This window comes from Heptranchias perlo, chromosome 14, assembly GCF_035084215.1.
Source record: "Heptranchias perlo isolate sHepPer1 chromosome 14, sHepPer1.hap1, whole genome shotgun sequence".
Taxonomy (NCBI): domain Eukaryota; kingdom Metazoa; phylum Chordata; class Chondrichthyes; order Hexanchiformes; family Hexanchidae; genus Heptranchias; species Heptranchias perlo.
Window position 1 is genome coordinate 57820945 of NC_090338.1, and position 12872 is coordinate 57833816.

The window sequence follows — 12872 nt, forward strand, 5'->3', positions numbered from 1 at the left end:
CAGTTACAGCATGGTTAGATGTAGAGAAAAGCTCTCTCCACTCTACTCCAACAGTGTACCTTGGTCCCAACTTCAGAAAAATAGCCCATTACTACACCAATGTGACATTTTTCCATCTCCCATGTCAGCCATCCTATGAACTGTCACAAGTGAAATTGCTGCAGCCTTATACCTATTAGGCTTTAGATTGCCTAAATTCATTTCACGTAAGAACCTCAGTAGAGAACTGCGGCAATCATTTGAGTGTTTTCATAATTAAACTAATACCCAATTTTAACACCGGACCAGTTTTGGGTAGGTGAGCAGTGGTGTGAGTTAGAAACTCACCCTCTGTTCCAGAAATGAGGCCGGGAAGTCAGCAGGAAATCATGCACTTCAGAGGCCACCCACCAAGACCAGTTAAGTGGTAGGATCAACTGCTGGGTTCTGATGATTGGGAAGCGGGGCGAGTCCGCGGCAGGGGAGGCCTAAACTTTCCTCGTGGGGTACTCCTCTGCGCCCCACGAGGAAAGTGAAAATTTTTTAAAAAACTTTTGAAGCCTCATTGGGCTTCTTCACGTCTGATCCTCTTCCCTGCTGTCTTAAATTGGTGGGAAACACTGCAGCTCCCACTCTAGCCACTGAGTTAAAATTGCAGTTGGATGCCGATGACATCATCGGAACCCACTATGCATATGCGAAAAAGGACGCCGCTGGCTTTGGGCTGGTGTCCTTGCATCCTGCTACATGAGCAGATTCCTAGAACGGGTGAGTAACCTGGACAATTTTAACTGACCACCTGCCCACCCTAGAGGGCAAAGATAACCCCAGGCTCCTTATCTCTACTTTAACTGCCTCCTTAAACTCCTCTGCTTTTTTCGTCCACTCTTACCTTAGAAGTGCTCTAAACTAATTTCTTCATCACCAAGATAAAAGACTAACTGTGCTGCTTCCCCACTTTCCCTTGCCCACCTCCTCCAGCATCCAACAATAGCCCTGAACCCCATCTCTCTCTAGTTTCTCTCCTGTCTCCCCAACACCCTCTCCAAGCTCGTCTCACATGGAGACCCACTTCATGCTCCCTCAACCCCATTCCCACGAAAGCCCTGACCACCCAACATTCCTTCCTGGCCTCCATGGTAGCTGACATTGTAAATGGTTCCTTCTCCTCAGACATTGTTTCCTTCCCTTTCAAATTCAGTCATCACCCCTTCCTCAAAAAACCTAACCTCAATTCCTCTGTCCTTGCAACTTATTGCCCCATCTCTAACGTCTCTGCCTTCTCCAAATTTCTTGAACATATTGTCACCTCCTAGAGCTGTGCCTGTCTTTCCTACAAGTTTCTTGTTTGAATCCCTCCCATTAGATTCCTGCCCCTCAGACAACACTGAAATGACTATAACCAAAGTCATGAACATCATTCTCTGTGACTGGAGTCTGGGATTATCTTTACCCTCCAGGATGATCCTAGAATAGTGGGTGGTTTCCATTGGCGACCCTGTTTTCAGTCCCACGTTCTTGAATTCCCTCCCTAAATCACTTTGCCTCTCTTCCTTTGAGACCATCCTCATAATCCACCTCTTAAGCAAGCATTTATTTACCCTCCTTAATAGCACCTTCTTTGGCTCGGCATCCATTTTATTCTTATGTCTCTGTGATGCGCCTTGGGATGTTTTTACCTTAAGAGTTACTATATAAGTGTAAGCTGTTGTTGCTTTACAGCACTTTCTATTTCTGCTAAACTAAAATTGTTACCATTCAGGAAGAGACAAACATCACAAAACTGATTTCATCTTAAATGTCTTTATTTGGCCCTAAAACTGGACAGTTTATTATTGAATACATGAGGTAAAGAGACAGGGTTCACTAGGTCAGTCTGGTTCAATGACCTTTTACATAAAACAGGATAAACTAGGAAATTGTTCCACAGATTAATCAATGTTCAAAAAGGCAGGAATTACTTAATTGGCTCTAATTGATTTCAATTATCTATGTAACTCTGAAAGTACAGCAAGTGACAGGTTGCTGCTGTGGAGCAGGCCTTCAAACATCTTCAAATACAATCTCAGGGAAGATGAGGCCTTCAAGCATTTCAACTAGAATATATAATTTCTTTCATAAAAATCAATAAATTAAATGTAATTCTGTGAATTGCAAAAACACATTTTAATTTTACAAGTTGATTGAAAAGTTACTTATTTTCTGGAATGTTCTCATCAATGAGTTAACTCACTGACTTTGGGTTAAAATGTTTCTGTTGCGAGAAATTTCCATTTCTGGTTTTCTTCATCAAATTGTAGCTGGACAATCAGCCTCCTTCATCCTGCCTCTAGTGGAATATCCTACTGATATAGCACAGTATTCCAGCTGGCGATCTGGCTGTCTCAAGGACTGATTCTGGCAATAGCAGCAGGGAGATTAGAGTGACAGGTACTCTGGGGCTCAGCCCGAACACTATGCAATTTGGAAACAGGGGCTGTAACTGCTGTGACAAGGGAATAATACCGTGCATCCATGTGGTGCATAGTGTACCTACAGCAAGGCACTAGTGTTGTTTGTCTGTGTGCATGTGTAAACAAGGGCATGTAAATATGACAAGGGAACAGTGCTGTATATAATTAGAGGATATCACCATTGATGTGTGTGAGATAAAGCAATAATGTTGAGTATGTAGGTATCTGTGGGAGACAAGGGCATTGTGTTCGTATGTATCAGTGACATGGGATTATGTGGTATGTGCACATTACAGGAAATAGATTGGTCGTTGGAAATAGATATTACATACAAATACTTTTGATATAAGAGTTCACAATGTTGAAACCAGTGATTCTAATGATTCTCCACACAGTTTTATGGTAGAAGAATTACAACCAAGGCCACCCAGACAAGTAGTAAAACCCCGCTTGCTTTTTAAAATGTATGGACATTCACAAAATAAATTGTAGAAGTATTCTTGTGTACAAGTCACTTACAGTATGTTTGATTAATATTTAAACAATATTACTTATAAAATTATTAATCTAATATAAGGATTGTTAATTTAATGCAATTATCAGCCTGCAATGACACAGTCCATTAAATGTAGTACAAAAATATAGGTTCATTAATGACAATATTTCTTGAATTGCTGGTTCTTTCCTCCCAGTGCACCTTGTCATAATTTCCAAAATGTTGTTGGCATTATCACAACATAGATGTTTAACCAAGTGACTCAGCAATTGGCTGACACCAGCATTGGTAAGGCCAGGGCACAGTAATTGGCTGGCATAAGTCTCGGTAAGGCCAGGGCACAGTAGCATGATGAGCTCAATCCTAAATAGTAACACTGCCAACTAGATCAGGGAAACCTGATGGATTGTCTAGCCTGAAAGCACCTCAGTTTCTAAATCAATGCCACTGGAATGCCTACATGACGTAGTGGTTCATATAAAAATCCTTCCAGTTGCCTTACAACATGGTTTTCATGGAGCTTTCCCATTAATTCAGTTTAGGCTTTGAACTAGGAAAAACGCCAAGATTTGAGGAGGTGTAAAAGAAAATACTTCACTGCTAGTAAACCAATACCATTTAATACCTCAATGACCATCCACTCTCTGGGTTTTACCATTACCCTGTACTGTTCTTAGAGAAAAAAAAATCCCAATTTAGGACAACAAAACCATGAATCTCCTATTGAAAACACTGGAAAGACGCTCAGTGAATCTATCCAGTCAGTAACTGAGGCTGAGCTATGCAGACCAAGTTTGATCCCAGGTTTATGTTGAGTTGGCTGATCTTAGCCAGAGTGATGGTAAGAGGCCTGCAAGGGGTCACAATGCCTCTGAGATTGGAAGGGAAAATGTCTAATAGGCACTTGGGCGAGGTACAGGAAGGTGCCCTATGCTCATGCAATCATACCCAACAAGGAGTCAACAATTTCAAGAGAGGGGGAGGAGGATTAAATTGGAAAGAGAAAATTAGCAAGGGAAAAAAAAATTAACATTTTGGGGTGGGAAAGAGGCAATTTAAATGAATTTGTTTCTATAAATGGTAGGGAAATGTATGCTGCCATTCTTCTTTGTGCCTCCAGCGACAGTCCTTTATAGGTAAATATTCATATGAATGTCAGGATGCAATCAGGCAGTAATAAACCAGTTGCACCTTTTAGTTCAGTTCTCAATCAGCATCCTGCCAACACTAGGATGACCCACCGCCCCACTACCTTATGGGTGGAACATGCAAGCAGGCATTGCGGCCTGCTCAAGGTGGAACATGTACACCTTCTTGGTTTTGTTTTATTCCAGTCCTGACTTTAAGTATAGTTCCACCTTCTTACCATCTCACTTTAACTGCTGCATCAGTCCACAGCAGGCTTTGAGGCAACAAGTAGCTCTAAGAGGAATAATGAAACAAAGGGGAAGGAGTAGAAAAGAACCAGCATTCATTTTTTCAAAGTGTTGGTACTGAAGACATCAGTCATCCAGAAATTGAGGAACATGGTGGACAGAGGCGAGAAGCTTTCAGTCTTGTGCTTCAGCTTTTTTGCCCGTTGGTAAAATTGTGCCAATGCACAATTATTGTAAACCCTGCCAACAATGTAAGGAGGAACAGACTGCATTCCTAAATCCCAGAACTCTTCAACTCTACTGTTGAAAGAAGGCACCTTCATTGTAGTACCAGTTTATGAAAAAATAATTTATAAGAAGGCAACAATTTGTTTGCAATAAACATGCCAATGTAAGACACTCTGTACAGCTACATTCAATTCAATCTTATTTACAGGAAATGTGATTGATAGAAGAGGACAGGACAATTCAGGCGACTCTGTTGGTCACATGGTCAAGGTTATGGAGGTCATATTTGTACCCATAATGCTAAAGCCTCATTCTTACCTGTTCGGATGGCATCCTATTTATAAATACTGCACCAGAGCTAACTTTTCATCAGACACCGAGTTTTGGCACATCAACGACTGATTTAAAAAAAATACATGAACTTGACTAACAGCAGCAGCTTAGCATCCTAACAGAAGCACTGTTTTTGTCGTGGTCTCTACCTTGACAACAGCCACTGACAGCATGATTACCGTAGTGGTGATGCTCCCTGAATAGACAATATCCCTGATACAAGCCTGCTATCAACATTCCTGCATCCCACTGTCTCTCAGAATGCCAAGGAAGGAAAACTTTTCAGCCGAAGCATATTGGGGAATTGACCCCGGCCCTCTGGACCAGTGGGATTACTGCAATTTCTCCCCCTCCCCCCCTCCCCCCCTCCCCCAAATTGCCAACCTGAGCTGCCTCAGTTTGTGGAGCAAAGTTCAATGGGCTCCGGCAGTAGGAGAAAGGGAACATTGGAGTGAAAGCTACTCATACTTTCATGCCCTGGGAGCTGGCTGTCCTCTCACCTCTTAGCAATCATTTGTGTGTAGTATAAGAGACCAGGGAATAGGTAAATGACAAAACAGGGAGCCTTACTCTTTTTAAAAAAAACACAAAATCCTATTTTTTTCCACAGATGTCTCTGATAGCTACTGTAAATAATTCTAGACCACAAAAATATTGACACTAATAACCAGAAAAGGAAGCACGGCTGCCAATAAGTTTGGACATGCCATTTAGAGAAAAATTTCAGATACAAATATTTTTCTATTTTACAGTTTTCTGCAGGGTTTAAAACAGTAAACTGATGATTATCTGGACAAGTGTTGCTGCAAACAGCTGGACCAGCTGTTCCCAGACTGTTCTATTCACACAGAAAAATTAATTCAATCTTCTAAAAAGGAGAGTTGCTATGGTTTTGGCTCTTTTGAGACTAGTTGCTGTTTATATAGGCAAAGGTGAATACAGTGATGCAGTTGGATAAATGATTATGTTGCCAATCATGTCTGGAGCTACAAATCTATTATTTTTGAAATCAAACATTAAAAAAAAACAATTAAACTTGAACTAAACACACAAATCTTCCCATGGGCATTTGTCACTGGGTGTTCAGAGCAGGCTGTTCCAAGAAAAGAGCAAGCCCTGAAAATACCCTAATAATACAATACCAGCTCTGTAAGGCTGGCAGAAATTAAAATTATATCACATTTACTTTGATAGCTATTTGCTTATGTAGATACAAGGATATTTTCTCTTTAAAATGGGATATCAAACTATTACATCCTTAGAAGAGATGTGCATCTGATTTCATGTACTCCAGAACTAAACACATCACTATGTGATATGGTTATGGTAGCATCATCATTTCCAGGTGGACCAATGGCATCCTACGGGATCACACCATCAGGATCAGGTGAAATCGTTATCTAAAGCACTCCATTATCGTAATAGCTTCGTACTCCTGCAGCAGTGAGTAGGAGCAAAATGGAACTTTTAAAAAAAATCTGTGATGCTAAATGATGTGATTTCATTGAGCATTGGGTAGTGCTATTAATCATGTTGTTGTTGAAGAAGATAGACTTGATCCTTTTACTGGGAATGTTAGTCCAGTAATTTCATGCTAACACATTTTCACTTGATCTGTTCCAATCATTGAAGTTTGCGATGGATCACAATAAAGGTTAAAGCATGCAGTGGGATTTTTGTTAAGGTAAATTTACTATTTTCATTGGCTGATCCTTCATGGCCACCCTTTGATCTTGATTGATTTTCAGATGATGATCCTTCTAATGTAGGTGGATTTCTATTCCAGGTAAATTCTTTAATGGTCTCCGGTGTAGCTGAGTTTATGCTCCTTCACTGCCATGGCCCATCATGCTGTGATGCAGCAGGTCCTTTGTTTGTGTCTCAAAGCAAAGCTCAAAATCATTATGATCACCATAAAGGGTAAAGCACAAAGCTTCATTGGTAGGGAGCTCTGTTGCTGCCCCATGCCTGAATACACAGAGCTTCTCTCCATTCAAATATGGCTTTCATTGTCAAAATCATCAATCTCAAATGCCAAGAATTTTGATAAGTCAGAATCAATGAAGATCTTAATGGTTTTACACAGCCATGCTATGCAAAGGGGTTTTCTTCAGCAAAAGATATTTCATATCTTTCAGGAAGAAGTAAATCTTATGGAAATTCAGTCTCTATCCAGTTTTGGATCATCCCCCAAGTACCTCGATGGTAAATTACAGGGGAAAATAACAATAGAGCCAACAGTTCCAGAATGACATTTCTCTCAAGTCCTGATTCGAGTGTTACAGTCACGATAGTTGAGTAAGCAAGGGTCATCAGACAAAGGCTCATGGGCAAAAACAGAGTCATCAGAAGAGCATGTGCTGTTGCTGTCCTCGCACAAGGGAGAATACTGCTCAAAAGGAGTCGACAGGTCCAAATACTGTTGAGGGAGAAAATTCAGACACACTTACTTCAACTGAGCAGCATCACAATCATTTACAAAATACACTATATATTAAGAATAAATCATTGAACTTTTATGTAACCTAGATGGGATGAAATTTTCCTCTGTAATGGGGAACTGGGTGGTGCAGTTGGTTATTACACTGTCCTTTACATCTCAGGCGTAAGTTCCTATCCAGCACAGACTGATAGCCATTAGAAAGAGAAGACTTTCATTCTTAGTGAAATGAGTTGGGCCAGATTCAATCCTGTTCTCAAGACAGAACTACCATAATTAAGTTCAAACTTACACTAAATTGGCAATCTCATTCAGAGGCTGCTGAGATAGCTGGTGTAGGAAATGGAAATATTTATACTGGTGTAGCAGAACTGCTATTCTGAGGTTGGGGGTCAAGGTACATTGGTGAAGCATTTTATCCATTATGAACCTGACACAGATGTATTTGCATTCTGCATCATGAGCATCTTTCACCTTGATGGGCACAAAAATTCACCAAAAAATAGGAATGAAAAACATTTTTTTGCTTCAAATGTCCTTTTTCTATGCCACAATTTATAAAGATTAACCACGTTAACCACATGGAGCACTGTCAGGAGAATCAGATAAAATTTGGGTGGTTAACTTGTACTTCAGTAACTATTTGCACTACTTCAAACTCAGGGCCATCAGCAATACTCATCATCACTGGGATGACATCATTCCCATCTGTTGAATGATCAATCATTGAATCAGTAATCTCTACTCATATTTGTGTAACTAGCCAACCAAATCCCTAGAGTGATGTCAGTGGTACATTTGGAAGGGAATCAGATTTCCGATGCCCAAGAAATTCCATTGTCCTAATCCCAGTGCAATTACTTTTATTACTATTCAGAAACCAAGGTGAAGGCCTAAGACCCATCGTGCAGGACACCACCAAGGTAAAACAAAAGGCAACATAAAATCAGGGAATAGAGATTGAGTAATGCCAAGCTTGGGTTTTAATGTATTGGGTTTCAGTTCTGAAATCTTTTTGCAAAAGAATGGGTTAGTGTAATAGCCTGTACAAGGTGTTTTGATTTCAGTACAGTAAGGATGCACAGAGGAAGAAAATTGCGTAGGGGAGAAAACCTGAGAGCACAAATATAGTAGGTGCACTGACCTCATCTGATATTGAAGTCAAGACCTTGTCAAGTTCTGCCACCAGCTGTTTGAATGTTGGTCTCTGGGAAGACACTGCGTGCCAGCACTCCCTCATCAGCAAATATCTGAAAGAGAGAAATATAATTTGTAGGATCCAATGACAATAGTTTCACACAAATCGCACATACTGTCACAAACATTTCAAAAGCAGACTTGCTATTGTTAGGTTGAATTCCTTTGCATGGAGTCTATTCAATGAGATGCTCTTCAACAGTCCAAACAATCTTCATGTCAAGACACACACAGTTAGCCCTTCTAAAGATGCTTCTGCCAGCCCTGTACAGCACAGTTATCTGGGTTTGGGTTTTAAGTCTTCAGGTGCCTCCACAGACCACAGCTGCTGCCCCGGCATGGTGAAAGAACATGGACATCCTTTTGCAATGGAGTTCTGGCTGTGACTACCAAATGTATTTCCCCTGTTATTCACCATTAAGTTTATACTACTGGAATGTATTCAGCTGTTGTAGGTCCCTTAGCAATGTTACCAATGGTACATCACTCATATCTAAGATCAAGACAAGCCTGTTTTTCCTGCTCTCCTTTCTGTCATTAAGAGTTAATTTTGCACTCCCAGTGGGGAGCAGCGGTCACAGAGGACGCATCGTGGGAAATAGCGGGCTAACGACCCATAATTTTTTGGTCCATTCATTTTAATGGACCAACTCCTCATTGGGAGTGCAGAATCTGCCTTTAATTTTTTTAAACTAATAGCTGAAAGAAGGTAAAGAAAATTTTAGCAAGTTTATATGTAAATACCCAATGCAATGCTGATGAGTTACTTACAGCTCATGTGTACAGTTGGAGGGCTTGTCCATTCGATGGCCCTCTTTGAGAAGCTTGAAGAGCTCTTCTACAGGGATTCCTGGATAGGGGGAGCCGCCAAGTGTGAAAATTTCCCACATCAAGACTCCAAATGACCATCTGCATTGGGGTGGAAACAAACCAAGGACTCAGGTCTATCATTCTGTGGTCTAATAACTTAATACACTCAAGGGAGTCATCATAAGTATAGTGATTGAGAGAATTTACAAATGATCCACAATATGTTTTCATGAAAATGATGAGAATGACATCAAGTGCAATTTTTTTAGTACAGTACAGCTCTGATTAATCACAATGTTCATAATTCAGTACAATTTGAAATAAACCTCCTTTATTTCACGAGATCACAAGATATTTACACATGGTGAAGGCCATTTGTCCCATCTTGATTCATCCATCCCATTATAGCAATCATCCTTCACATTATAGCATCCAATTGTTTCTTAAATGATTCCAGGGTTTTGCTTGAAGTTTATTCCACATGATCATCACTTCTTGTATGAAGAAATTAGTCCTAAAAGCACCCTTCTCTAGTTTGAACCTGTGTCCCCTAGTTCTACTCCCACAGTTTAATTTAAAGTAATATTCCAGGTTAACTTTTTCTATATCCTTAACATGTTATACAACATTACCTCTCAGTTGCCTCCTTTCCAGGCCATAAAGCTCAAATTTATCCAATCCTTCCCCATAACTCAGACCCCCGACACAAAGGATCAGCTTCGTGGTTCTGCTCTGCACTGCCTCTAGCACTTGACTGTCTCTCTCTTGTTTCTTGGTGACCAGAACTGGACACAGTACTCAAGGTGCGGTTTGACTAAAGCCTTATACAGTTTGATCATTACCTCCTCTGATTTATATTCTACAGTTTTGTCTATTGTAATTCAACATCCTATTGGCTTTGTTCATTGCTGCTCTGCATTGGTTGGATATGTTTAGCGTTGAGTCTGCTAAGACTCCTAGGTCTTTTTTAGCTTCATCCTTAACTATTGCCACATATTCATGGAAACTACGTGTCTCCTATTTTTCTTCCTTTGTGTAGCACTTTACATTTGTCTATATTAAATTTCATCTGTCATTGTTCTGCCCAGTTACATATCTTTCCCAACTCATTCTGTAGTTTCTGAGCTGCCTCTTCCGATTCCACTGCTCCTTCTAGTTTGATATCACCTCCAAGTTTTACCTTGCCTTGAGGTTCTGAATCCAGGTCATTTATGTAAATTAGAAACAGTAATAGTCTCAACACTAAGCCCTGAGGAACCCCACTCAGTACTTTCCCCCTCCACACCAACAAAATTCCTCTAATGAGTATTTGTTTCCTATCCTTCAGCCAGTTTCTTATCCATTCCCTAGGTTTACCCTAAATCCCCACAAGCTTTCAATTTAATGAATAGGCTTTGGTGTGGACCTATGTTTCACTTTTAATAGAAAAGGGAATAAGTGAAATTAAATGGAGAGCTCAAATATTTTGGGTAACATAAGCTCAGTAATTGGTGGCTTGGGTGGATATAATTTGTTCAGGTAAAGGTGTTGCTTCTACTATCAGTAATGAGTGATTCCAATCTCTTCACCTTCCTAGCTGCTATGTGGCAGAGAGCAAGTAGTCCGTAGCCTCTCCCTCTTTCCCCACTATAGGACAATGCATGATAGATATTGGGTGATTCAGACTACCTCATCTTGCTTGCTGGATGATATAAGGTAGATGGCAAGTGGCTTAGATCATGTTGCCTTCTGTGGATGAAGGTATGCAGTAAGCAGATAGCAGTCCAGCTGCCTTACCTTTCTCATTGCAGCAGGACTTACAATATGTTTAATACTTAGACCCACACTGTATAATATCCTGAAATGGTCACTTCAATTCACATCCAGAATAAATTATATCCAGAGTTAAACAGGGGCTTCCACCAGTAAAGAGAGTTAATATTTTGACAGAATCTCTAACTTTGTCCATCCAGTCAGTGCAGGATTTAATGACACAGCACTGGCAGGCTTCCGTCAATCATCTACACAGTAACTTTCTTACACTCAGTGCAGCCTGCTCAGACTGAGCGGGGGAATCCAATACTTAAAAGTACTTAAACACGATCAGCACTTACACGTCACTCTGGTGTGTGTACACTCTGTCAAACAAGGCCTCCGGCGCCATCCACTTTACTGGCAAGCGACCCTGGAATGAAACATAAAAGTCAACGGCAGTGAGCCTAATATCCCCTTTTGACAAGTTTAATGTTCTGTCAGGCATAGGCTCATGCATCGGGGTTTCAAACATTACAATAAACTATGTGCACAGGAACTGCCCAGAGCACATTACTTAGTTAGGCCTACAACACTTGATTTATTTTTATTTGCTACTTTTCTCCTTTCCTGAAATTTGGGTGTGGTTTTATCAGTACAATCAGCCCAACAGCAGTTTTCCCAAGAAATGGGGACTCTATTTAAATAATTAGAATTAAATCAAGGCTTACAGACTTGGGAGATCCCAGAGTTGGTTTGCTGAGTGAGCTGATCTCAGCTGGGCTGAAGGGCAGTATAATTGACCTGCATGTCTGGGTTGGCATGAATTATGACTTTGCTTGCAAAACTTTACAAAATGAGCTTACTTACTACTTTTCAGGTCACTGGCGCCTTTATAACTGATTCTGTTGGAATCTATCCTATATATCCTCTACTTAGTGGGAATGTTCTTCCTGTATCCCGTCTCACTTGAGGCTTGTTAATTTTGTACTCAAAGTAAGTCCTGCTTTATGTTTTAGTCTTAAAAACAGTTTAGTGTCTGATCCTTTCAGTCCTCAAGCGTGTTCACCAATTCAAATACCTTTTCAATCCCCAGTCTATTTTCTGGCTTTCCTGGATAAATCCCCAGTCCGTTTGTAGGCATTTCAGTCCTCGATGGGTTCACCCCCTCAGCTCTCTGACAAGAATGAGTTAAACTAGAAAAGGTAGGTGCAGGCCTGTTGTTTAGTAGTATTATTAATTTGGGCTTATCTGGAGAAAGTGTAGAGCTGGTCTGTGGTTGGCAGGGCACTCTGCTACTTACATTGGTAGTTTTCTTGTAGTAGTCAATGTTGTTCACACCTCGTGCCAGACCAAAGTCTGCAATTTTCATGACATTGTCTTCAGTTACCAGCACATTCCTGGCTGCCAAGTCACGATGAATACACTGTAGAAGGAATTAAAACAATGTACTTAGTGTGCTCACATCTCTGTACCACAGCACAAGCTATCAAGTGATGGGAAGTAAAGGAGTACAGTAGCACAGGGAACATCTGACAGTGTAGTACTACAAGGACAGACAATATAGTGCCTACTTGAGACAATACTCTTTAATGTAGCACATTGGTACTCAACACGTTGCCCAACTGGACACTTTTAACGATGGCTTATTTGCAGTCTGAGTGTCTAAGATGTCAGTCCAGCAGCTCTCCTTCAGTAAGCAGTCAGAGGAAAATCCTGCTGATGGACGGCTGGCTGACAAGCCTGAAAAATCTAATCCCCGCCCTTCGTAGCTGCCCTTGCTAAGTCACTGTAATGTGAGCCTCGTTCCCCTTTGCTTGTGAGGGGTG

At 40.7% G+C, this 12872-nt stretch overlaps 1 protein-coding gene across 1 annotated transcript in view; it reads right to left on the bottom strand.

The window, feature by feature from the left end:
• Positions 1-1766: 1766 nt before the first annotated feature.
• LOC137332550 (fibroblast growth factor receptor 4-like) overlaps positions 1767-12872 on the bottom strand; it is a 54238-nt gene continuing 43132 nt past the window's right edge. Inside the window, exons 14-18 of the mRNA XM_067996462.1 lie at positions 12347-12469; positions 11406-11476; positions 9274-9411; positions 8450-8555; positions 1767-7284 (exon numbers count right to left, since the gene is read on the bottom strand). Of these exons, the coding sequence (XP_067852563.1) occupies positions 7126-7284; positions 8450-8555; positions 9274-9411; positions 11406-11476; positions 12347-12469 (597 nt within the window). The 3' untranslated portion in view covers positions 1767-7125. The remainder of the gene's footprint in view (positions 7285-8449; positions 8556-9273; positions 9412-11405; positions 11477-12346; positions 12470-12872) is intronic.